Source organism: Nesoenas mayeri (assembly GCF_963082525.1).
Source record: "Nesoenas mayeri genome assembly, chromosome: 1".
In the NCBI taxonomy this organism is placed as follows: domain Eukaryota; kingdom Metazoa; phylum Chordata; class Aves; order Columbiformes; family Columbidae; genus Nesoenas; species Nesoenas mayeri.
In genome coordinates this window covers 124,760,136-124,788,070 of record NC_137541.1, presented here as the reverse complement: position 1 = coordinate 124,788,070, position 27,935 = coordinate 124,760,136, and the positions used below count along the sequence as shown (strand labels likewise).

General features: G+C 37.9%; 1 protein-coding gene across 1 annotated transcript; it reads left to right on the top strand.

Moving 5' to 3' along the window:
- Positions 1-174: 174 nt before the first annotated feature.
- On the top strand, positions 175-27,935 carry MAP3K7CL (MAP3K7 C-terminal like; the record flags this gene model as incomplete). Its single annotated transcript, XM_080363464.1, has 5 exons — positions 175-192; positions 447-555; positions 9,304-9,362; positions 18,917-19,032; positions 27,755-27,935. The coding sequence occupies 5 exons, from the start codon at positions 175-177 to the stop codon at positions 27,933-27,935; spliced, it is 483 nt and encodes a 160-aa protein (XP_080219590.1).

Sequence of the window (27,935 nt, the reverse complement as noted above, 5' to 3'; positions counted from 1 at the left end):
GGTGGAAGGTAGGAGGATGGGTACCTCCTCGTTGACACCATGTGGAGTGGTGTGCACGTTTCCAATCACAGGGCAGGCTGAGGGTCATGTTACTCTCAACTCCCCACCCCTTCTTCCTTCTTCACCTTCAGAACCAGGCAGCATTGCCACGAGTCAAGGCTTGCTGAAGGGGCAATGGCGGGGAGCAAGCAGGTGAGGAGAGGGGAAGCTTCCTTTGCCATTGTGCTTTCTAATCTGTAACTAGCAAAAGAAAAGCAGTCTCTGCGCTGAATTTCGCTTTAACCATTTTTAAATGGAAAAGTGAAATGATGCTCCCTCAACTTTGATTCTGAAAGTTGCTTAGCTAGAATAAGAAAGGTAGCTGTGAATGCATGAAAAGCATTAAAACTCAGTTGTTGAATGGTGTCACATGCTCTGTAATAAATATACTCTTTGTATTATTGCAGCTGGAACAAACAAGTAAAAGCATTGACTCAAGTGCCCACATGATCACCACCGCCAGGGTACCTGCTGATAAGCCAGTACGAATTGCCTTCAGCCTGAATGACTCCCCAGGTACAGTTTAATTTATGGAGTAAACCTCAATGAAATAATTGCTTTTAAATTTTACATGTTCTTACAGTTTTTACAATATCAAATGGAGTCCAGTGTTATGGTTGGATTTTTTTCCTAAGTGATAGCATGTGATGAATTTTCCTGTCTGATAACTTTTAGTGTCTCAATTAACAGTTTCATTAGACTAAAGCCACTAGACTGACAGTTTTGATCTTAGCTTTCTTTCAGTGGTTTGTGGAATATATTCAAGACTGCAATTAACTATCAAATTTACCTACATGTGCAGTATGTCTGATTTTAAGGAATTTTAAAACAAGTAAAAGGATTTTTTGCATTGAGGATGAGGCTAGAGCAGGAAGAGACTTTCCCTTCAGCAGGAAGGTTGGAAAGTGCCACACATGCCCAGCTTAGTGAAAGGTTTCAGGAAACGGATGCCCCACATGCCACGTTCCATGAGAAAGCAGCAGAAATTTCATTGACGCTTATCCCGTCAGCTAGTGCTGATTGAGCATTAATTTCCCAAAATGTACCCTGTACACATATGGGCCCTTTGGCTTTTGGAATACACAAACATTATTAGTTTGCACCTTAAATATTATTGACATCTAGAGAGCTGTTGCCAAACAGTAACAGTCAGAATGAAAGAAAGTAAATTGGAAGCTGGGAAGCATCCCAAAAAATGTTGGCTGTGCTCTTGCTAAAGGTGAGTGCCTGGAGTCAGGGTTGCGATGTGTTTATGGCATGAAATATAAGGATCTCTGATAATGATAACTGAAATCCACTGCTAATCACTGCTTTATGGAATGGTATGCATTGTAGAATAATGTGTGAGGCCACTTTCTGAGCTTTTTGTTAATAAAGTCTCAGCTTGAATACAATTTTCTAATTTAAAAAATATTTTATAATATGCATTATCTTTCCTAGCTAATTGTTGTGTCATATTAATTTACAGCTACAAGCCTGAAACAGAATCTTGTGCCCTAAGCAAGGAAACTTAAAATCAAACTTTTTCATATATTATTGCACATAGCTTTCAGCTCATAAAGATTAGTGATGCTGAAAGATTGGGACAAGGAAGCACATGTGGCTGCTGTCTAGGTGCCCTTCTTTAATGAATTAAAATAATCTGGCAATTACATTTTTATTACAGAAAGTAATAGGGAATCACTCTCATCTCTCAAGACATAGTAACACGGTAAATTTCTTACAGGAATTACGGCAAAGATAAGTCTTGAAGAGAGATGTAAAAGGAAGGACAGTGCTCTTACAAATTATGGAAAAAGAATGCTTATGTGAGACACTGAAAACAAGTCAGGGAAAGCTGAGACCATGGGAAAATCAAAGAGGGTAGAGTGGTTTGTGACAAGAGACGGCAGTAGGAAATGACAAGGTTGTGAATAGTTTGGAAGGAGAGGACATGAAAGGCAGGAAGCCTAGCTTCCTTAACATTGCATCATATTTTATTTTTTCTTTTCTATCCTGCTAATAATTCCAGCCTCTCTCATAACATTTAGAGAAATATACTCAATTACAGAAAGGTAATATTTTCTGCTACAATTTGTTAAACTTTTCCACAATTTTGAGTCCTTAATTGTATATACATATACAAGTGTTCCTGCAGTATGCAATCCAGAATCTCTGTGAGTACTGATAAAACTAAATAGCCACCAGTAAAGTGAGTGCCATGTTCTCCTCTCCATTGCATCCCCTTGGGGGTTACCAGGAGGTCTAAACCAGCATACTGTTTTACCACGTCACAAGAATTCTGCTCTTGGTCTTAGCGGTAAGCCTGAACGTGGTTATTATATTTGATATATCTAAAGAAGGCAGAGGAAATAAACTTCTATCAGATTTCAAAGTTTTCAGCAGACCTTAGTTGAATCAAGAGAGTGTAAATTAGTATTTAACACTTTTTATTTTTTTAAAGATGAGCTGAAAAGCATTTAACAGATAGACCTTTAGGTATTCCATACTTGGTGCTATTTTTTTTTCTCCTTATTTTTTTTAATATTTCTTTGCTATTGTTTTTTCTTCTTCACAAGGACATTTGTTCTGAGCTCAAACAGGAGTTACTTGCTGTAAGTGTGATAGTAAAGCATCAGATAAGGCTCATGTACTGCTACGTTATATACAAAATTTCTTCACCAGGGCTAAGTGGTGAGGGAATCTGTCCATCTTAGGCTTTTCCTTAAATTTTACCTCACTTGAAAGGCACAGTGACAGATTTCACCAAGAAAGGCTGCATTCTTCTTCTGGGGGTTGTACAACTGCTTACTAGGAGGAACGGGCAGCATAACTAGATATAAAAAGGGGAAATGGAATGTTTCTTCTGGGTGGTGATTATCTCACTGGCTAGGATTGTAACCAAGGACTGGGTGTGAGGAGCAGCGAAAGGAGAAACTGCTTTCAACTCATGCGAAGAGATTACTTTATGTTAACTGACCTATAAGACCGGAGCTGGCTGTCCTGAATGTACAAGAAATAATTTAATTGTGTTATATTTTTTGTCAGTCAACACCTGATGACTGTAATACTGGCCAGCTTTGTGCAGTATTTTTATTATGAAAGTAGGCTAACCAGTTCCTTAAAAGTCTCAGGAGCAGCCCATCAGTGTGTGCTATATAAGAAGAGAGTTTTATTGTGTATCTCTTATTCCTGTATATATAGATATCTATGTTTGGCTCTTTTACTCAAGTTCACTAAGCTGGCATCAAACATAGGTTTCCCAGGGTGTGTCTGCACACCATGTTGCACCAGTTTGACTTAAGGTAACTTTTAAAATTAATTAATTTGCACCATATAATTTCATATAATTTGAACTTGGAAACTAATGCAAGTTAAACTGATTATGATGTTCTAAAATTTATATAAGTGTTCCCAAATAGAAAGTTCATTGCAGTTTACCAACATCAATTAAATTAAACTAATGAAATTCAGTATGTCCTAACTTATATCCCTAACTCTTATTTACTGAATATATTAAGATACAATTATTATAACAGGAAATTTATTAAATTTAGACAAGTGGATTTGTTTTGTGTGATAGTTCTAAGGGAAGGTTTTAAGGTAAACATCTCTTTGCCTTCCCTCCTAGTATAAAAGCCTGAAATGAGTAGAAAAGCTCTGCTAGTGACATGTGGTGATTAATGACTGGTTTTGAAATTACTAGCAATTTCTTTTGTTTGAAATTAGTCTACCTCTGATATCATTCTCCAGAAAAATCACTGGTAAGAAAGGCAAAACATACATCTTCTAATGAAACCAACAGACAGTGGAATGGTGTAATATTTTTGCAAGCATAGCAAATTAGTTATTTTACTTCTCTTTATGTCTTTGTTGTCCTAGTGGATATGAAGAATATTTTGCTTTTACAGTTGATCATGCAAGACTGTTTTTCAACAGTTGCTTCTTCAATAGCAGCCTTCAAATCTCTACTATATCCTCATTTTGGTTGTAAAGGCAACAGAGTCCTTCCAGCAGATAATGTATTGGTTGAAGACCAGTAGGAACTGCTAAAATATATGACTAAAATTTACAACGTTAGTTTCCTAAACTACACCCAACCTACAAGTAAGTGGCTTGATCTTTGGGAATTGAGCAAGGAACTTAGGTGAGATACCGTCAAAGGGACGATGGCTGTGGATTCATGGGCTTAGATGAAGGTATATGGAGTAGGAGGGTTTTGCTCTTACCTCTTCTGTTACGGGCTGTTTCTATTTTTGGGAGGTCCACAACTCTTATTATTGAGCAAGCCTTCATAGCCTATTCCTGGGTCAGGCAGTGACCATTCCCCACTATTTTACGAGTGAGGTAACTGCGAGGTTGTGTAAGGTCACACCAGGCAGGTCTGTGAATAGAAGCCTGGGAGCTTCAGGCAGCAGTGCCAAGTCGCAGTCACTTAGCCACACAGCCTTCCAGGACAAATTCGATGAGTCCATGCTTGTCTGTCAGTAACCAGGGCTGGAGCTGCTGAATCTCACCACCTTCCTGGGGCCAAGACTGGACCCCGATACACATTTTGCCGGTGTCGTCCCACTGTGAGTTGCAGTGCTTGCAGTTGAGTTTGACCGCTTTTCCTGTGTAAGGGCTGATCCACTTACAGGATAACAGCCTACTTATGTTACCTATTTAATTCTTTAATTTAAGAGGAAGGGGTCTGAATACACTTGCTCACGCACGTAGGAGAAAAAAATAGTACCTGATTGTATAATTAAAGACTAGATCATAACTCAGTTACTCAAGGAAGCAGAGCTGTGATTGGCATTTCCTAAATTTCGAGTGCTTGATTTAGCAACTTTAATGTGCTTTCAACACATTTAATTTTTTTTTTGTTCTATTTCTGTCTGTCTTTGTGAAGATCCTAGAGAAACTGTAATTTGCAAGTTTATACTGCGAGTAAATCAGATGTTGTTCTTAAAGTATTTATTCACTACCTACTGCCCGTAGCCCACAGTTCAGCTAAATGGAGCACCCATGTAGGAAGAGACTGGGGTGTTACACTTCATTTTACCAGACATCGTGTCATTCAGACAGCAAAGTGTGAGGGATCTCACTCGTTCATCTACATGATGGAGGTCTGGGGTATTGGAATCTCCAGAAGGCCAGAACATGATCAAATAAGTGAAGCTTTCCAGAAAGCATGATTCATCCTCAAATGTGCAAAGTTAACATATATCAGGGGATGGAATGCATCAGGACATCACTGGTAAGTAGTAAGCCCTTTGTATAAAGACAATTAGTCTCATCACAGTTCAGCCTTCTACATCAGATGGCTTGTGTGAATCTCTGTACCACACATTAGAAGCCCATCTCACGTTTGTATGAATGGATGCTATCAGCAGAGGGACAAGAGCTCATCTGGACAGTGAACATCAAATAGCTTTAGCCTTGCTGTCCCTACACAAAGCTGCTCATCAGGCCATTTCAGCATGAAGGTGCGTTGGCTGGGCAGCGTGCTTAGGGAGCTGCTGCTTTTGTTATGTTTTCTGTTCGGCTGCAGGAATGATCGGAGAGCTGCCTCTGATAGAGGAGGGTACTTTGTCTCAGCCCAACTGGTGGAAAGCAAAAGGAGGGAGTGATTTCCCCAGAGACCCTCCCTCAGGTGCTCTCGGTTATAATGACACTTTTCAGCAACAAGCAAAGTGCCTGTATGAACCTGATGATAAAAACATGAAAGTCAAACTATTCCATACACATGAACCAAGTTTTTGGTTAAAAAACCATCAACTCTATGTGCAGAGACTTCGTCTTGTAATCAGGGTACAGGTCTTTACCTTTAGCACACCTTTAAATATAGACCTTCAAAATTAGTTTCAGGATCTATGGGAAATCAGGAAGTGCTACTCATTTAGAAATCGTGCGACAGATACTTTAGCTTAAGTGGCTGGATGAAGTCCCTGATCACAATCTTTCGCATCACAGGTTAGTGCTGTTGAGTTTTCTGGAATGGCCATAACATTCACATGCTTTGTCCTCCTTTCTCGTTTTCTTTTGACCAGAAACTTGACTCATCTTCAGGCTCAGCAAGTTTCAGTCTCTGATTTTTTTTTTAATTTTTAGTTTTCAACAAAATGTGTTTTCAACAACCAGCATGAATTATAAAACATTTTTATTGATGAATGACAGGGAAGTGAGCAGTAAAATAATAACCACAGGGGTAAGATGCATTCTGTATCTGGTGAAGAATAAGCCTAGTTATTTTCAGGGTTTTGTGGGACAGAAAAGCCACTGACTTTATTATAAATGGGTCTTTGATTGTATCAGTGATTCCTTATAACAATCTAGGCACTCATTAAATATTGATAGTAAGTTGAGAAAAGGAGAAAAAGAGATATTTCTGAATTCTGTTGTCTAGTTATGAATATGTAGAATAGAAAAGAACAAATAAAGACAGATTATGAGAGTGTTTTGATCTTCAGAATATTTTCTTTGATATTTCAGACATTTTCAATATTTCTAATTTTCAGAGTCATAGATTTTTAAGGCTAGAATCCAATGTGATTTTGTCTGATCTCTTGTGTAACACTGAGTATTCAAGTTTGTATGGGCCAGAGTGATTCTTTTGTAAGGAAATGCAGGAGTTTATATCTTTTCTTTTGACTTTCTGAAAACATACTCAAAAAAGCTCTAGGAGGCAAATGACTGTTGTCATTTGCTTTCCCCTTTTGTGAAATCTAAATGCATTTAGTTTTCACCAAGTGATTTTTGTTGTTATTGTTGTGGTTGTTACTTTGACAACAGTGAAATACAGACTGGCCTGATGCAGTAATTTATTTAACTGGAAGATGTGGGGAAGGTTTTTTGTTGTTCTTTTTGTGGAAAACAAAATTGCAGTTAGCTATGAGGCTTTATCTTAATTTTTGTAAACTAAACACTTCAGCTGAAAATTTCAGAGGAGCCTAAGAGAATTAGGAAGTGAGAAAATTTTCAAACCACTGAAGTCCCCAATTTTTCTCAATGATGTTCTGCACATCAGATGGTGATTTAAACAAGTCTTAAACTAGCATAACTAAATAAAACCCTAGCAGCTGTTCAATAGATGCTAGGGCAGGCCCATTATAAAATGTACTATGGTATGTCATAATGGTTAGGATACCAATATGTTCTATTTTTAGTACCATTGACTCAGTCACTTGAGTTCAAAAAATAAGCAGGGAACATCTGTTTATTGAAAGGATTTCCTTCATAGTAATTTCTCTATTCCATTGTTTTAGAATTATTTCCAGACTTTTTTTTTCTTGTTCTTTACTGAAGATAGTCCAATATATTTTCTAATATTCTGACACTGAACATTATTTTTGTTTTCTTCCTAATATCTGATGCGGTAAAAAAGTAATAACCGGCTGATGTTTCTTTAAAATTCTTGGAGCTGCTTTTGCTTTGTTTTCCTTAAGTTAAAAATGTTTGAGGTCCCTCCTTAAGGCCACTCTACCAAAGACTGTATTGCTGAAATTGTCAAAACAAATAGCAGCTTAACTGCCGTCCACGACTCTGGTCCAATATCTCTGTCAGAATATTTAACAGCTATTCAGCCAAATATTTGTAGAGCAGCTGTACCCCTAGTCAGACTGAGTCCTAGTCCGTCCTTCCTTTTAGCCTTGCCATATGATTCATCCTTCTTCTTTTAGAAGATTAGTCTATTTTTAAATATTGTACAAGAAAGCAACAGCATATTAAAAGTAAACACTTGCATATCAGCCTGATGCAATTCTATACAATTAAAGCAATTTAAATATTTTCCAGAATTGACATCTTTGGGATATGGTGAAAAATGAAAAATGAAGTGGGTGGGTAGAGGGTATGACTTCTTGATAATACTAGCAAGACCCTTACCCCTTGAAAATATAGAACTTCACTTTGTTTGCTGAAGAAGTTCAAAAGCTTTTGGGTCTGCCCTCTGTATCACTGTATTTTTTTCTTCTTCTCTGGGCATCCCTTCCTAGAGGTGCCCAGCTCAAACTGTGTTAGTTAAAACAAGGCTCTGACCATGTGTTAGCGAGTATGTTTATTCTTCATAGGATAAGGTGTCTTATTTTACTTTTTCTTTGCTGTATGACCACTACGGGGAGGATGAAGAGATAACAAGTATTTGATAAATAATTTAAAGCCTAATCTCTACTCTTTAAGAATATTCAGAATCCTGCCTTGATATGTGGTCCTCTATATCTTGTTGTAGTGTACAAGTCTGCCAACATAGAGCAGGTTGCAGGATCTGACCTATGTTAGCCATTTTCTCCAATGAGAGCCATCCTTGTTTAATTTTGACACATTACAAATAACTGACTCCGTAAGACAGCTAATAGTAACCTTCTCTTCACCCCTCGTAACCTGTAGTAAGATGCATAAACAGTCATCACAATCCAATGCAAAACTGATAGTGTGAAAGTCACTGGGAAAGAAATATTGCCGTGGCTAGCTGTGACGCTACCAAGTATGATTCATATTTCTGATCCCAGTCCAGCTACTAGTGGGCAGGTGTCCACACCACAACACTGACGTAACTGGCACAGTCTATCCCACCTTTGCTGGAAGCCTGTACTAAAAATAAAGAAATAAATAAAAACACAGTTTGACTTGTTGTCATGAATGAACTAACTCTAGTCCATAAGGGTTGTTATCTACAGGTTAGCATAAAGACAGTTCTTTGCAGGATGGAGAAATTTGTGGTACCTTCCCCATTCTAATCACATCTGTGTAGGTAACAGTCTTCTAGCCCAGGGGCTGCCAGGCTGGTTTGTGTGTTCTTGTGGTTGCCTTTGGGTGGTGAGAGAAAAGGTTTCTATTATTGTTGGGTTAGCCCTGGTAAGTCATTGTATTGTGATGGGGAAGATATCAAGTAATGAACTCTTTGGTAGCAACGATGTTGTCCTTGGAAGGTTCTTTACTTTGCAGTGTAATGGAGAGCTCAGCAAAGATAGTTTGCATTTCGTGTTTTTATTAAATGATCAAATGTTCTGCTGCGCCAACTGGCTTTGTTTTGTTTCTTAATCATTGCAAAAAAACACACCAAAAAACCTCAAAAAACGCTTTCTGTCTTTCCAGCACCTAAACATTTTCTACTTGCCAACCCACTAGTATTTTCAAGGAGTCTATTAAGGTATGTCAAATATAAAAGATAAGCAGATGTGGAGGTGTTTGCAGGATCCTGATATTATTGTGAATATATGCAATGTACAACTACATTAAACAGATAATTTGAAATGCCCTATTTTGTAGACACTGACTTTTAACATCATGTTTACCTTTTAGACGATGCTTCCTCTGAAAACTTTCCTTTGGCATTTCCAGATCTAGATCAGCAGCTGCAGGTAATTGTTTTGTTTTGTTTTGTTTTGTTTTACTAGAGTTCTACTTCACATTCACTATATTTGTTATGATAAAAAAACTCTGGTTGTTACACTAAAGTGAATGTTTTTGGTGGTGTTTCTCTAACATATTAACAGGTAACTAAACTATATTTCTGTAGATGAAAACATTGACTTTTCAAGATTGACAGAAAAATTTATTTGACATTTTTAAGCCAATTGCAGGAAAATGCCTATCTGAACAATCTCACCTGCTTTTTAAACTTTTTTATAATCCCTGTGCAAAACGTAGCATATGCTGTACTGCAATGGAGTTCTTGCAGTTTTGATGGGAGAAGGAATGAGCCGGGTATTATATTCTCCTGCCTGCAGGCCATGTAAAAACCAGTATGATCAGCTTTCTCTGAAGCATTCCAAGAGAATGCAAAGGTGTATTTTGTAGTGCCATCTTATCTCTAATCTTTGGTAACTAAAATCAGTAATCAGGACTGATGAGAGCCTCCTCAAAGGTGCTCTACTTCCTGCTGCATAGCCAGCAACCCTGGTGGATGCCCTAGCAGGTGTCTGCAGACAGCAGGGGACAAAAGTGGTGAATCCTTTTATGACTGGTCCCATTTGTCAATGCAGCACAATGGAGCCCTGATACACTGGATGGTGAGGTGGCAGTTGATGGCAACTCCATGGATCACCAGGCACAGAGCCAGCTCTGTATCCAGGGATTATTTCCCTTTCCTCTGTGGCAGTTCTGGAGTGTTTGTTGGCTTTTGTAGACTACTTCAGATCATCTGTTTCCCAGGAGCATTTAGACTTCCTCTGATATTTCAATATGAAGGCAGTTGTTTCCTGAGTGTAAATTGAGAAAGGCATTAGCAGAGCATGTTGTCCAATGATGTCATCCTTCCTGTCCCTGTCAATGAGTGAGACAACACTGGAGGGTTGCTGACTTAAAGAACTGACTCTCCTCTTGTGCTGCTCTCATCAAAAAGATGAGTGAAGAAGGAATGGAGGATGACAGAGGCTGTTCTTGCTCTGTCCCTCTAATCCTGAGAATAAGGGCAGGTTCTTTAGGCATAACTTGGAAAGACTAAAGGAATGAATAGCAATCTGAGATTTGGGCTGAAAGAAACAGGGCAGTATGTTGGCCTCTGTATTCTGCCGATCTTCCAGTGCAGCAAAGACAATTGATAATTTTTTTTCCCTCAGAAGAATTCAATTTGAGAAAAGCAATATTTTTTTATGGCCAAGGCACTGAATTGAAAGCAAAGAACCTGCATTCTGTTTGCAACTCTTGTCAGTGACACATTGTGCGATCCTGGAGGAGCTGCTTCATCCATCTGCTCATCTCTGAAATGAGGTTAATATTTTTTACCTTTTTGGTTAAAGAGCATTGAGATCAGCAAGTGAAGACTACTCTAAAAGAGCAAAGTATGATTATCATTACTGCTGTTGGTACATAAAACCAAAATTACTAGAGTTATATGTAGGTACTTTACAGGAGAAGTGATGATTATTTTTTATTAGGACTTTTATGACCCATTTCTGGAACATATAATGTACTCTAAACGTGTAATTTCACGATAGACTGAAATTGCCCCTCTGGAAGCATTCAAGCCCGCTGGATAAATAATAGCCTTTCAGTAAAAGTTTTTAAAGTACTCACTAGAGCAATTCCACTAAGTACACCCTCTTGGTCTGTTAAATATCTAACATTTTTTCAAGAGAACCTTCCTTTACTCTCATGATCTCAAAGAAACAATCAGAGGCTTTGATGCAAATAATGTTCTTCTTATCATCCTTCAGAAACTTTTCTGTGTAATATTGAAGAAGTTGCAAGGGTAACTTATGAGAACTATCCATCTGGATGACACAGCCATTGAAAAGAATAAAGCTAGTGGTAGTGCTTCATCCTTTAGCTTTTCAAGCTTACATGTGTACTTATATTTAGACGCCTTTACATTCAGCCAGAGGCAGTTAAGTCACCACAGGGTTTTGAGCTGATGCAGAAGTAACGGTGCATTTAGCTTCAGTAAAGAAAACTTGAATTTCCTTGCTTTTATCAATCTGGATCACAGCTTAAAGTTATGACTATTTAATGTAATTACATTACATTTATGTTGCTTAAAATTTCAAACAATCAATATCTGTAACAAAGTTATAATTTACTTAGTTGCACTTTCTTATTAATTGCTTTTTTAAATTGCTGTAATCCAAACTGCTAAAGGTCTGTCAGCCCCGTGTAGCATGTGGTTGCAATTTATGTTAATGTAACCATACCAGCTTTGAAAAAAGTAGCTCCTGTATTACAGAAGCAAACTACAACATGGGCTTCACCAGGACCTGCAGAAGTACTTGTCATTCCATCCGTGCTTTTCACTCTCCCAAAGTTAGTTAGGATAAAGCAGCACACATTAAGTATCATGTTATCGAACCCTTTAATCAACTGTGGCATAGCACCCTGAAATGCTTGAATTTGTAAGAATGCTGGTACATATTTTAATAATAAAAATATCACATCTAGAGCCACAGGATTTTCATCGCCATGCCATAAATACAGTCAAAAGCATTTGTATTTTATTTAAAGAAACAAACTATAAATGCAGGGTAGGTGGCTATATAATAATAGGCACTTAAAAAAAAAAAGGCAACTTTCCAGGTTTCCAGGTTTCAAACATCCAAAGAAAACTTTTGAATACTGTTTAAAAAACAAACAAAAAAGGCCAGATTAGCTGATCTTCATGCTGGATTCTGAAAGCAGCTTGAAAGCTATGTAAGTTCACAGAGTGACTTGGAAATTCAGAGCCTTAGAATTTTATGCATGCAGGCAGCAGACCACAGCCTGAGTACCAAGCAATTTGCACCTCTGTTTTAGGCTTCAAGCCCTTGTAGTTCTATGTTAGGCCCTGGCAGACAACTTGGCTGTTTGAGCAGAATTACCTAGTGTTCCCACTTTTCCTACCACAATCCTGCCATACCTACTCCCTGGGCATCGGTGTCCGATGGCAGGGCAAAGTTCAGGGCAGCCTCCCTCAACAGGGTAATAAACCCTCCTGTCCAAGCACCAGTGCCAGCTTTACAGAGGTAGAGGTAGGATTGGCTGGAGAAGAGGTATTTCTAGGAGACTAACTCCAAATAGCTAATTCTCTATAAGGACTCTTACTAGAAGACAATCCTAGTTGAAAGTTACGGCTTCTTTCTGAAGAATAAAAATTATCTACTAGGTAGATTCAGACTAAAAATGTTTTATTTTCCAATTACCTTGTTGAATGTTACATTTTTCTAGTACTCTGAGAGGAAGAAATTCCAAGAAGCAATTAGTAAGAAAATAATGTCTATTCTCTAACTCAAAAGTTTTGCCCTTTTTGTTTGTTTTGTTGGTTGTGTTTTTTTGGTTTGATCTGGTTTTGTTTTTTTGCTTAAAAAAAATTTATGTATGATCAATGAGACACAAAACTTCTACATATGAGAATAGAGCAGTTTAAGCTATATACAGGAAAAGCCTGGCCTCTTTTGCAACTTTATCATTAAAAAAATTATGAAGAAGTTCCTGATATGCTAGCAGCGAAACAAATTTCATATTAATAAACTTCTTGCTTTTCAATTACTTTTGTCTGCAGTCTTGGAAATTAATCTCTTCCCACTGATGAGCATCATTTTGAACAAGGCTAAAGCACTTGCTTGTTTGGGCTTCAGTGTCATTTCCCTCTGCCCTTTTGTGAGCAACGTGGTGGGTAGTGCAGGGAGGCTTGGTTTGCTGTGTGGGTCAGTTTGTTATTGGGAAACATTAACCTTTGCCTCCTGTAAAAGTTGCACTGGGCCTTGGATTTCCTTGATTAGCTGCGTAGTGGGTGGCGGCCCCCCTGACAGACACTCTACTACGGGTTATCTGCTATATTTAGACACGACATCAGCATCTAAGGCCTTGTTGTTTAGGTCATTGAATACAGAGGAAGGTATCCAGTGTTAAGTACCCGCATTACTATGCTCTGTGTGCTGTCTGTCCTGTTCCAGCATTTCCTGTGACTTGCTCAGTTTGTCTCCCTCTTCTCTGTTAAAGTCTTTATTCCAGCTGGGAGTTTGAACCTGAAGAGGGAAGAACACAAGGCACATATGGATGCACAGGGTGTTCTGTAATTATTCATTATCTCTTCTCACGAAATCATGAGCTTGAGAGTGGCATTTATGCCATATTTTGTATTATGCATCTGTTGAGATCAATGGAATTAGATGACCGTAGAATTGCTTCAACCGTTTATAACATCATTTTGTTAAATCAATAATAGTTTTTCATGCTTTAGTGGGAAATGTCTATAGAAAATAAGAAATTAAAGTATTATGAAAGGGACAGTTTATTGTGTGTGATACCAGTGTCATGGTTGAGACGGTCAAACGACATGGACCATGTTCTTCCAGGATGAAAGTAGTAGATGCCATTTATTGCTACAAGTGCATTTTTATACAGTTCTACCAATTTATGTGTCTCTTCACCATTGGTTACAAGTTACAGCAGTAACATCTCATTGGCTAATTTTGCTATCATCCATGTTACTCTTCTACTCCCTTCTCTATCATGGGTACAACTTAATATCTCCAGATACTCCTTTACTCCCATCCTTCTCAAGGGTAAACCTTAATATCTTCAAGGTTGATCTCTATTCCCATACTCTCTGTCAAGGATCCCACAGACCTGCTGTAGTTTCCCACATACCAGTATTTAGCAGAAACCTTGTTTACTCCGGAACTTTGTAATGGAAATATCACTTCTACTGACTGCCAAGGCTCTTGTTAGACACATACAAAATATTTTAGAAAATTTAAAAGTATACTGTGTTTTTAAAGGGTATGTTGTATTTTTTAAATATGTATTAAATTCCAAGAGAATTTCTAGAGTATGTTGGTACCCTGTAATTAGATTTGATTGCCTATCAACTTGATAAGTATCCTGTAATCATGCTGTGATAACTATGACCTTATATTAGATTATGTAAGACATGGATGTTTACAAAGTCAGAGCATCATACCAAGGTTAGAAAAGAATGGAAAATCTCTTATGAAAGGAGACCAAAACTCTCAATTGCTCCCATCCAGTTGACCTGAATAGTTCGGAGGAAAGATAACTGCTTACTTTTATAAAACTAGACTAGATATATCCTAGACTAAATATCTGAAACTTGTTGAAGACTTCCAGTTGCACAACAAAACGTAGCTGCAATGTGCAACTATCACTTCCACTTGGAATAATGTGGTTTCTTCCATCATGGAAGAGTACACAAAGCCGCATAATGAACATGGGCCACGTGCAAAATATTTGCACTGAACTTTCTGTTTTTTCAGAAAATTTTAGCTGAAAATTACCAAATTTACAAAAAGCAAGACACTGCTCTTTAATTGGATCAGTGCTAAAGACTGCCTTTGAGACAAGTGCATATGCTCAGCTGGCAAAACTGCATGATACAATTTTTTCTTTAAACTTCAACCTTTTCAGGAGAAATATTTTTTTTTTTCACAGTAATATCAAAAAGTAAATGCAAACAAACAAAGGTGAATTAACAAATAAACTGTATTAAGGTTTTTGAACACTTAGGCGGCACTGTCAACTATACAACTTTTGTGGATATAGAATGCTGATATTCATATGACAAGGCAAAACACACTTAGTCATGTGAGCAAAGTAAAAAAAAATACTGAAAACTGTCAGGCATAGCAGGACAGACCACTAGTATGACTAAAACCTGTGACTTTTGTATGAGCTTTGTGAACAAAATCAGAGATGCTTTATGTGCATATTTTGACAGCACAGGAAAGTGAGGGTGGATGACACTGAAGCCTGAAATAAGCAGGATTAAAAGTAGCAACTGTTGCCATTAAATATAACTTTATTTTGGCAGGGATGTTTTTTGCTTATGTAGCAGGTATGCTTTTATATATATAAATTTATGGATGGGCAAGATACTTCATGAAGTAACAAGCTCGGGCTGTCCTAAGGAGAATTAAAGTATGGCTGGTGGCTTCTGAGTAAAAATAATATATACCAAAAATTGAAATTTGTTCAGGCCTGTTGTAATTAGTCACCCAGATAAACTACCAAACTCTTACCAAAAAAATAGTAGACAGACTTAATGGATGAAAAGTAGTTTCTACTGGGAATTCCAGTTCTTTTTCTCTTCCACATGAATGCCATCAGGCCAGAATCTGCAACACTTGCCATGGCCTGGCCACAGGGCTCCAAAAGAGTCATTCCAGGTGGAATGGGGAGCAGAGAAAGACTGCTTGGATAAACTAGGGAAAATGGAAATTTAATCCAGGATGGCTTAGAGGAATGCAGCTTTACGAAGACATAGGTCTGGGGAAGCATATGAGAGCCGTCTGTAAGTACATCTCGGGTAAAACCGGTAGGACAAAGAACCATCATTTGAATGAACGATAGTTCTGGCAGAATAAAAGACTATACAAATCTGTCTTCAACAAAACCAAGCTGGAAATGACGAAACTGTTTCTAATCCTTGGTGAGGCTCTGGGCCAGGCTTACGACTGAGGCTGAGGACTTCTGTTTTTCTTAGACAGAACTGGGCAAGCCTGTGAAGCACAGGATTTGCTTCTGATAACAGGGGACTGGACTTGCTGATTTTGCAGGTTCCTCCCATTTCCATTTAGATTAATACGAGCTAGTCCAATAACTGTTACTATTCTGGTACTGTTTTCTGTGGAAATATGTTAATACTGTAAATGTCTGCTGGCTAGTTGGAGATACCCCTCTGGAACACACAAGTTTTGCCTCTGTCTCTGCATTTGTTTTTCAGGAGTTTGCCCTGCCATCTTCTAAAAATGCATCTCCTGGTGGGAGCAGATATATCATTAATTCTTTGCACTCTTGTTTATGTCAAAAATAGGCTGTTAGACATAGGTAAAATAATTTCACTGTGCTTTTGTGTTGGCTTGCATTTTCTTATGGGCAGCAAAGAACTGACTAGATTTGCATTGCTCAGTTTTTTTCTTATTATTGCGATAGAGGTGTTTGTTAAATACTGAATGCAAAAGCCTGTTTCACATCCTAATGGCCAGAAATTACCCATGGACAGTGTCGGTACTATCTCCAAAACCTTTCTTTTAAATTTCAAAATTACAAACGAGCAAACTAAATTGTCCAGCCATCTAGTCATATAAAAAAATAATCAATTTTCGATTTTAAAGTAAAAATACACTCAGAAATTTAAAAAGTTATCGATGTAGTGCTTAATAGCATCAGACAAAATTAAAAATAATTGTATGAACAGAATACTAGTAAACTGCTTTTATCTTTTGTTGTCAGTTTGAGTGATAAAATATTAATGTAAGAAAAAATGGCACTGAAGAGGAAACAATGATAGGAAGGGGTTTGAAAATCAGCAACTGGTCCTAAGTGGGAATTAGATACTAAGTCTCAGCATGGCTAGATAATTTTTAGCTCTCTATATATATCTTTTGAGTGGGAAGATGGAATATAGAAACTGAATGCTGCTTTAATTTTTAAAATGGTTTAAACAGCTAGATTTGCAGAAACTAAGTTGGAAGCAAAAGCAAGTTGTTTCTTGTTTACTTCTTTTTTTTTTTTCTTTTGAAGTATCATTGCTTGGGGACTTTCCTCCTGGGTACTGTTCAAAATTGTTTTATTGTGACGCATTTGTTGTTTGCTGATCTCCCATAGATACCAGAGATGCTACTTTGGCTCACCCTTGCATTCTTGGGTTAGAGCGCTGAGACTTCTATATTCTGTCTTGTTAAATTTATGCTTATTATTTGGGTGGCTATATGAATGGTGCTATTGCTCATCCACATTGAAATGCAATTAAAAGCCCTTTCCTAGCCACCAAATCCATCAAGTCATGAACTGCCCTTTCCCTGGGGTCCCAGATTCTCTGAGCTCAGTGAGAATAAATCTATGTACTGTGAAATAATCCTGCCACCGCATTTTTACTTTTAAAACATGGAAATCTAACATCTATTTTAAAATGACCCATGTACCATCTACAAGTAATTTCAGGGTCCATACATCAGTTATATCTCTGCATTGGGGTACATCTGAAGTCAGATTATCCCACCTCCTGAATAAAAGTGTTTTTAATATTTGTTTCTGAATACATTTAGTAAAATTTAAATTTCCAGTTTATCTAAAGCAAAGGTTTACAAGATCATAAGTAGGAAAAGTCTGAAGACCTGTGTTTTTCTTTTCCTAACAACTGAATTGAAGGAATAGTATACTACAGAGAAGAGTCAAAGACAAGAAATAAAAAATAATCTACTTATATTATAAAAGGCAATTGGATGTTCTTTAACTGGACAGTAATGGAACTATTTTAAGTGCTTCCTTTTGCTTCAAACAGGTGGCTCAAGCATGCTATTTGGAGCTCATTTACAGTCAATTGATTCATGGCTAATAGCTTAAAAATACTACACTTCCTGAAAGTATTACAGTCAAAATGTGACAGTCAAGCCTGAAGCCTGAATTAAGTCACATTCCTTTAAAGGAACAAAAAGCACTGACATTCAACCAAACTGTATTTTCAATATCTTCATTGAAATTCATATGAGGAATCCCAAGACAGAACGGTTTTATTTGCTATATTTATTGCCTCCAGTGTACATTAAAAAAGAAATAAAAATCTTACTGCAATAATATTGGTATTTAGGCTAGGAGGTACAGTGTTTTTGTCTTCATCTTGCCTTTTTTGTCTGTTTGATTTGTTTGTTTGTTTGATTGTTCTGCTATCACTCTCACACACACTTTGCAAATATAGCCGATTTATAACATTTCTGCTAACTACATGTATCTCCTTCTTTTACAAGAAACAGACATGCGGAGAAACTTGAGTATGATCTTGAGCAAACGACTTGCAGCTTGAGGCATTGCTGGGACAGAACCCATAATGAAATCTTGGATGCACTGGGGTCGGCAGTAAAGCTCCTGTTGAGTCCAGCAGAATCAGCCCCAGTCTCCTGGTTCATGGTTCTGTGCCATTTAGTAATAAATTGTAATAAGCATTGCATCTATGAAGATAAGAGTGTTTAGTCAACAGCTTGCTGTGACTTTCCATTCCTGCGGAACTGGAGAATAAGAGCTTGTCTGCACTCAATTGACCCTTCTGCTCAGTGCTGCAGTTTCTGCAGTGAAAACATGGTTATGTATTTTATGGGTCTGACAAATGCATCCACTTTAGCATTTGTATATTACTGTAGCTGAAAAATAGAGTGATAAGGGAAAAATCTTTCTTTGAACAATCTTTAGGGATACTTTACAAAATTGACAAGGAAAGTTCAGAAAATCCTGACAAGGTTTGGAGGTTTATGCATATTCCTAAGCAAGGAAGTGGTTTTTTCCTTTCCATGGAAGGCCATCACTAGGAATATTTGGCTGTATCTTGCAGTTAGGTGGGGCAGTGTGTGGGGGAATTCTTTAAGTATTCTCACAGGGCTTAAGATAAATATTGTATCTTTCAAGAGATATGTTTTTTTTCCCTAATATTTCATTCAAAAACACTAAATATATATATATATATTTTTTTTTTTTTCTTCTTTTCTTATAGCCACTGCCTCCTTGTCATGACTCTAAGGAATCTATGCAGGTGTACAAACAGCACTGCAAAATAGCAGAAGAGTACCATGAGGTCAAGAAAGAAATTGCTCTGCTGGAAGAAAGAAAGTGAGTAACTTTCCCAAAGTATTTACTGTTGTATAATCTCTTTGTAAAATCCTGTTTTAAACATGAGGGTTTCACATGATATTTTCTCATGTTATAATTCTGCCTGACCCTTACAGTATAGCACAACGCTTAGGACATTCGTCCATAGGATCAACTGGGGCCACTAAGGACATGGAGTTGTCGTTGTTCTGGGCCCTCAGTTATATAGATATCCCTAAAAACCTTCATCGAAAACCTCCATATCACATAACAATCTAGTTCATCTGATGTGAGTCCCCTTTTTAGTTTTAGAGATATTATTTTCAATTCCACTTTACATACTTTCATGAAGAACATAATGGATTCTCAGCTAGGTTTAGAGTACTTGACAATATTAGGAAACATTTTCCTGTGAGGTGCATCGTCTCTATGTTCATCGACATTTTAGGTGTACACATCCAAAGTGCATAAGCTGGAGAAGATTATTTTTCTTGTCTATGGCCTATACTCACAACTCTGTCATCTTTGCATGACTATTAAATGCCAAAGTGCCTTCTGTGACTCTTGGTCCTTTTCCACAAGAAACCTGAAAAATAAATTCATAAAGAGGAAAGAGGGTGAGTAGTGGAAGCTTTTAACAGACAACCAACCCCAAGGAATAACACTTACTGCTAAGTGAACTTTCTCTTTCAAATGCTTTTTTGTTTGCACATTCACACTGAAGGTGACTTCAAGCAGTGTTGCCTTCTTCAGGGAGAGTTACCTCAGTGTTGATCTCTGAGACTCCTTGCGAAAATGAAGACCACACCATTTTTCTTCCAAATGTTGCTTCAACAGAAAGAGCTCTGTTGCAGAGTGGGCTTTGAGTAGAAGGTGGACCACTGTATCTGTTTCATAGCAGTATTTGCACAGCTGACCATGCAGTTCAGCCAAATGTCCATCCATGGTGGTCTTCAGCTGCAGACGCAAGCTGATGGGAGGGAAACTGGTGAAAACTTGTAATCTTACAAGTAAGACACCAAAGATCTCCTTGAATCCAGACTATTCCGGGTAAGAAAATGAGACTTGTCTTTATTGGAGTTGATGGCTACAGGCACTATATAGTTAGTTGTTGCCTAAAGTGTCAGAACTAGCTGAAGTTTCCCCTTACAAATCCCCTTCCACTGCAGGACCTGTATGGCACTCAGTTGCTGACATACTGGCACAAAAGTTAAAAAAGGAGAAAAACTAACCAGAAGATATTAACACCACATTGTCCCAGTGTTTGCATTTGATTAATCATTAGCTAAACTTGGCCAATCAAAAGTAATTGGTGATTTTTAAAAGATGTAGAGAAGATAAGTAATTAAAATAATTTTGCAATGATTTGTCAAAGTTGATTGTCTGATATAAGCTGCTTACATGTGTATTTAGGAACCAAGTGAATTCCGAGGAAAATGTGTGTTTGTCTTTTCTGAAAATCTAAAGGGAACATAAAATATTAAATGGTTGTTGAAGTGCTTAACTCAAAAGCTAGCCTTAGATCATTTGGTTTTTAGGGTCTGCTAATATAAATTACTATACTGTTACTATTACTGACACATCCCTGAATCAGTTATGCATATTTATGAAGTAAGCTTAGAGACCTTGAAAACACCTATATAATTTGCATTTACTAGAATGCAAAAAAATACTGTTTGAATGCACTTTTGTTTATGCGTTTCGTTTTATGTAGTCTGTGGTACTAGCTGAATTAGAAATATCTTACTCCTTGGGAACAGCAGGTACATGCACAAAATTGTTTACCTGAGCTCTAAATTATCCTAATCAACCTCTGAGCTCAGATGTCAGCCTCTCAGCAGCATTTATCCTGGATGAATTAAGGAGCTTCAGGCTGGCATTCCCTCTCATTCCACCAGTGCATGTCAATAGTGGAACAGTGTGAGGAAGCTTCCACCACTGCTACATTTGCTGAACCTTTCTGTGGTTAGAAGATTTAATGCCCCAGTAAACATATGTGAATACAAGAGTGGCTGCATAAGGCAGCAAATAGAATTATATTGTTGTGATTCTTATGTGCCTTCTAATTACATATTTGTGGCCTAGATATTAATATGCTGTGTAGCTGTGAAATGCCTAAGCATGATAAATATCAGTGCAGCACCTTTCATCAACTTCCAAATCTCTTAATCTGAAGAAGTAGTCCCACAAGCACTGGGGTTGAAGATGCTTAATTTCCTACAGGTTGGTGCACTATGATTATTTGATTTTGAGGTTTAAAAAGCTGTAAGTTCCAAATGAAGCTTTTTTCTACAGATGGAAACTACTCACAACTCCTCCCTCCAGGTAGATTCTCCATTTTATAGTATTTTGGAGGTCTCACGATACTGCCATTCCCCTTTGAGGTGTCTTTCCTTTCTGCAGCAGTCTGTTTATATAAAACCTTCCAGAAACTGACACCTCTTCATTTCATGAAGTTCAGTTGAAATTGAAAGGTGGATTAAAAAGGTATTAGGACACATACACCTTTACACACATGTAAGCATATATAACCCGAACACATTAGCCTTGATTTTTATTTAAACTAGATAGAAAAGTAGTGTAAGTGTGTAAGTGAAGGAGTAAGCAAAAAGTAAAAGAGAATTTTGGTCTATTAATCACTGATTTTTATCTAAAAACATTCTCTATGGTTATACTTTGAAAGTTAAAGGAAGCTTATGGGGTAGCATATGATGAATGAAAAGGATAAGAGTGGATTACAATAGCTGGGGTGGCATGCTTTGATTTTTCTAAAAAGTCTGATGAGATGCATAGCTTTTAGGCTCAAAAGCAGTTACAATCAAATTGAAAAAATTGAGTTTGCAGCTTTCTGAGATTTGCTCCTGTTGCAGGTGTCTTTATCTTTTCAGATTAAAGATTTCATTTGCCCGATTCACCTGCTACCCATTGTCTATTTCTTTTAAATATTATTTTGATAAAATAGACAGTTTCATCCCTTGTAATGGGAACAAACAATTTGTGCAGTGCTCTTCAGCATACATTGTTACCAAAGGCAACCCAAAGTGCTGTTGGATGGCGCCGCTGCCAGTGCTCCAGTCTTCCTTTCCACAGATAAATGCACCTATGGAATTCAAATGTCAAGTCCCACCTGGCAGTGTCTGCACCTGCGGTGCCTACTGAGAGTACACTCTGCACAGAGAATACTGAAGACAATGGTTGTCAAGAGCACAAAATGGATCGAGCAAATATTATTGATTTTTTGGCTAGGAAGAAGATATAATGTTAAGTTAATCTGACATAAATGTCCATACAAGTATTGGAGCTTTTTCGTAAAACAATAACTGGAATAGTATTCATTCTACTTTAAACAATTTTTGTTCCAACCTCCAAAGTTCAGTGTAACCTTTTATACATGTAATAATACATGTGGGTATATTTCTAAAAGAGGCATTTTTAAGAAACAGAAAGTTGAATAATGTTGTTTTAAACCAGTAAAAAATATTTGCTCTGTTGCAACTTTTCAAAGCCTTTTAGTGCTGATTAGCTTATCTCTCACTGTAGCGTGAAGATCTAGTATGGCTGAAGTATAGAAAGGCAGTGGTGTGCAATGTCAAGGGTTGCTTTTCATCAAGGGAAGATCAGACCTTTTTTGTCCCTTTCTCTTGTACATAATGTAGAGGCAAGAGAAAGGAAGTGGGAGAGAAGACAAGAACTATTTCACAGGAAAATGGGAAATGTGAGAAAGGGAGATTGCAGGTTCAAAAAAAGGAAAATCAAAGGACAAAGCAAATGAGAAGGGAAAAGGAAGTTACTCAGGAAAAAGACAAACGAAAGCACAAAATGGAAATAATTTAAAAGAACATTAGGTAGATTTTTTTTTTTTTCTAAAATAAACAATCATAGCTTTGTTTGCTGTCTTCACTTAAATTCTTCCCATTTATGCCAGCAATATGTAGTACAAGGGACAATATCACTCTGGAATGGGAGACATGATCGAAAAGAAAGAAAAGGGTGTGGAAGTGAGAACACACCACATTTAGGTCACAGAATGTAATTTAATTTATGTTCCAGAAACACACATGTATTTCCATAACAGATGGTTTTGAGTATCTAAGTTTGGGTGAAAGGGATGGGATGGCTGGTTATTTTGAGCACTTGTTATTTTGCTATTACTAGATAATGACCTTGGATTTTGTAGTTAAATATTAGAGTTGCCATGGCTGCTACCTATATCTTATATTCTTAGCACTGTCTGGTTTTCTCTTTTTCCTCCCCCAGGCAATTCTAATATAACTCTCCAGAAAATATCATTCGATCACCACCTGGTTTAGGATCACTCCTTTTCTTTGCCATGGATATGATTTCTTTTCCTTCTTTTACACATATTACAGTAGATGTGCCGTGGAGGTGTCTGCTTAATTTTGCAGGATCCTTCCGTATGCTTTAGCATGCTCTCATGACCACAGGACTGTTTCTAAGGTCTCAACTCCAGACGGTTTCTCCAGGTACACTGTTTCTGGAGTGTCTTTCCCAAGGCTGTTGAGACAAATAGTCTTCAGACTCTCAGGTATTGCAGAAGAGGAGTGGTGTGAACCATAAAGGCAACCTTTTATCTTAATAATTTTCCCATTCTAGACCCGATTTTTCGTCATCTCACATGTATCCAAAATACATGTTATCTGCCAAATAGTGTAAATTTCAGCTTTTCTGATACAAAGAGAAACTTCAACTTGCCCTGTTCCGGTGGTGAATACTTACGGACCTTTTATGTGCTGGCATCCAAGACATTTTTATTTACATTACAACATGCTGTCTCTTTGATTTAAAAATTAATTACAAGACTTTGGACACACAAAAGCAGTCTCCTCAGATAGCAATTACCTTATAGGGTCTGATGATTCCTCCTGACATGAAAGCTATGTCAGATATGGGAAGAGCAAATGACCTTATGGACACCACAAGACACAGACACTGTTAGCTGGCAAGAAATGTGTAGTACCACAGATGCATGATCCTGAACACATTGTTCACAATGAGAGAAAGACAAGTCTGCCTCTTTGCACTGTGGAAGCTGTTTTCCTTGAGTCTAGCCCATCTCCAAATACACTTCTCTCCAGATAGATTTATCTGCTTTGTCTGTCACTTTTCTTGGTATTTATTCATTGTGACTGTTACTGTAAAGGCACTCTGTTTTCTGCATGGTCAGTCATTAAGGCCAGGGCAAAAGGAATAATTTCCTTAAGACTCCACTGAGTTTCTCTCCTGCAGTGGTATGGCTCGTGGTTTATTTGTTTGTGATAATGCAAATCACACTCATCTTCCCTTCCCACCCAAACTTCTCCCTGAAGAAGAACATTTAAAGTGGACATTACAGATTGTCTCAAAGCTTTGAGTGTCTCTGCGCCATTTTAGAAAATACCTTATCAATGCTGTTAATATTTAAGCTCAGGGTAACCATTCACAGAAAACACAGATTACACAGTGCTAGATCTGTTTATGAAGCATCCATAACAAAGGCTAGATGGTGCAAGAGCTTAGTATGGTGTTCTTTAACCTCTGGAAGCTAAGTTCAAATCTTGGATTAGATCAGAAGCAAATGTTAGTTACTGTCCTCATCCTTTTGTGAGCTTCGTAAACCACACCATTCATAACATTTAGCAATTCCCTGGTACTCTAATTTTAGATCTCTATGGCAGGCTGGCAGTATTTGACTGAAACATCACCCTACCCTGTAAACAGGTGTTGATCCTGATGGGAAGGGAATAAGTAGGTTCTGCTGACTCAGAAGTGGGCAATTTTACTACCTCAGTGCGAGGAAACTGCTTTCTGCGAGGGAGGTCCTAGAGTGTGGATTACAGCCATGAATATATTTTAGTTTTAATGCATTTATATTTTGTTTAATAGCAAAGCTAAATCTAGGGGGGACGGGGAGGGGAGGGGGTGAAGGGGGAGGTGAAGGGAAGTTATCTGTGCTGTTTGAGTATTACTGGAGAGCAGCACAAAAGCCATGCCTGTATATAGCCTCATCTTATCAAATTGGAGCTGATATTCATTAACAGAGCTGTCTGAGTTTGCACACTGTCTGTCTGTGCCACTCCTGGCTCAAGTCCAAGTAGAGTAGTTAGTACCTCTCTTTTACACATGCTAAAAGTCCCCTTGGAAAAGGTTTGCCTGCTTTTAAGATGCTGGTTACTTATTCGTGTATTTACTGCATCTTCCTTTAAGAACCTTGTAAATGTAAGGAAAGTAAGGGACAATGATTCTGAATTAATTTGTTTGGAACACTTCTGAGTCAGCAGTCTGTAATTTGAAAGAGCTTTATTTAATCCTTCAGTCCATCATTGTGCCAGTAGAATAATTGCAAAAAAAAAATATTGCTGAAGCTCTCTTTTGGTCCTAAGAGACAAAAATTTTCTAGAGCGAGGGTGTCAAACTCATTTTCACCAGGGGCCACATCAGCCTCACGATTTCCTTCAAAGGGCTGAATGGAATTTTAGGACTGTTATTACTCTTACATTTATACAGTCCTAAAATTACATTTGGCCCTTTGAAGGCAACCACAAGGCCAATGTGGTCCCCGGTGAAAATGAGTTTGACATCCCTGATCTATAGGAAGCCCTAAGAGAGTAAAGTGATTAAAGCTTCTGGACCTGTAAAACCTCATTGTCCCTAAATGAGTTTCTTAATCTCTAAAGCATACATGCAATTACTCCTTTGTGGCCTATGGTTGCATTAATAGGAGCTGAAATATCGAACTGTCTAGCAAGATCAGTTAATCTTGGCCCATTTGAAAATTATTTGATCTAGCATGGCCTGAGCAAAGAGAAATGAATCTGTTAATGTGTTGCTGCTTTTGAAATTTTTACAACTATATTGTGCCAAATGTTAATAGAATTTTGCTGAAAAAATATGCTTTTGATATTTTCTCTTGAAGACACGACAATATAACTTTTACCTGGTGAAAAGAGAGAGAAAAGGTTTTGCTGCAGCATACCTGCTATGCATTACCTCAGTGGTATAACACAAAGCCATATTTAGCTACAGGAGGGTTTCTATATACTGCAACTTTTGGGTGATTTAAAATTGCTGAAATGTTCTGCTAACTCTTGTCTTCTTTTTTTTTTGATATGGGAAACACAGCAGGGATAAGTAAGTGTGCCAGGGGTCTCTTCTAACTTGTGACTCCTTGAACTGCAGTAACTGTGTCTGTAAACAGCCAGCTAAACCATGGGCAAACTGTGCTATTACTGAAAGCTGTAGTAAAAGCAGAGGAAGATCAAAGCAATCCTAAAAGAAAGCCAGATCAGAAGAGTTTTTCAAAATTCAGATGCTTACGATTTTGTTGTTGTAAGCGGTAGCTTTGCAGCTATAAGTAATGCAGGTGATCGGCAAATACTGAAATGTTAACATTTCATGAATACTCTGACCTGTGGTGATAAAATTACTAATCTGTAGGAATTTCCTGTCTGAAAGCATGGGTCCAGCTCGACAACAGGGCTCCTTTAAGGACTGCAGTAAAAGCTGTCCCCTTTGAAGGCATCACATCTTCCCACTGCTGATCTGCAAGCATTGTTTTGGCGTGACTGAGAAATAAAGTCACAGGGCTATGAACAGTTAAAGATTAACTAATCTCTGCGATAGAATGATCAAAAGAACTGAGAACCTTTTAGAGGAGACTTCCTGTAACAGGAGTGAATGAATGATTTGACTTAAAGGGGAAAAAAAGCAGAGGCCAGGCTGGCCTGCTGGGTAACTAAGTAGAGAGCAATTAGATACCCTGCGAGTTACTCATGCCTTCGGTGCATTTTGTTTTAAGATCTCTTTAATCTTAACTTGTGCTGAGGTAATTTCAGTTGATACTATACAGGAGACTCCAGCTCTGGGAATACAGGGCACTGTGTGACTCCATCCAGAAAGAATTAACATCTTCAGTCGTCCTCTGTCTGCTCTTAAAAAGACCAGGAGGGGTCAGGTTTGCATCTCTATCACTCTTCCTCAGCAGTAGAGCTAAGGTCTGAGCCTAAACACATTACAGAAACATTATATGTAATACAGATTCATGTGCCTAGTATTTACTATAGGGTGTTTCAAACCCAATCTCAAAGCAGCAGTGATTTCACATTAGGTCTGTCTTTTGAAAGACCCTATAGAATCATTTTTTCTTTGTAGCAGAGGAAAGGAAACTAGGAGTACTTCACAGAATTTATTGATAATGCTAACCAACTGAACAAAAAACCCTCGCTCTCTTTCAAATATGTTTGGTATTGAGAGAAAAATAAATCGTTATTCTTCATGCAAAATACTAGCATGTGATCGCCAGGAACATGGGACTCTATCCCTTGAACTGCATGTTCAATTCTTACTGAAGTTCGAGATCACAGAATCATAGAATAGTTTGAGTTGGAAGGGACCTTCAAAGCTCATCCAGTCCAACCCCCTGCAATGAGCAGGGACATCTTCAGCTAGATCAGGTTGCTCAGAGCCCTGTCCAGCCTGGCCTGGAATGTCTACAGGGATGGGGCAGGGATACTTGAAGGTCCTCAGCATTTTGCAGGTTTGGTAATTGAACATCAGACCTACCTGAGATTTTGGCAGCTTCATCTTTTAAAGGAAAAAGGACGACTCTAATAAATCAGTTTTCTAGGTCTTTGTTTCACAAGAGCTCAAGTAATACCATGCTAACCACCAGCATTAATCTAACAAACAACAAGAAGTTTTCGCATACTGACATTTTTAATTCTTTTCTTTTTTTCATAATCACCAGAAAGGAGCTGATTGCCAGGCTGGAACAAGTGGAAAAGGAAAGCATGGATGCTGCTCAGCTGGCTAAGGAGTACGCAGAACTGACAGAGGAGAACCGAACACTGAAGCTGGCCCAGACACAGTGTGTAGAGCAACTGGAAAAGCTCAGAATACAGTACCAAAAAAGACAGGGGTCCTCATAA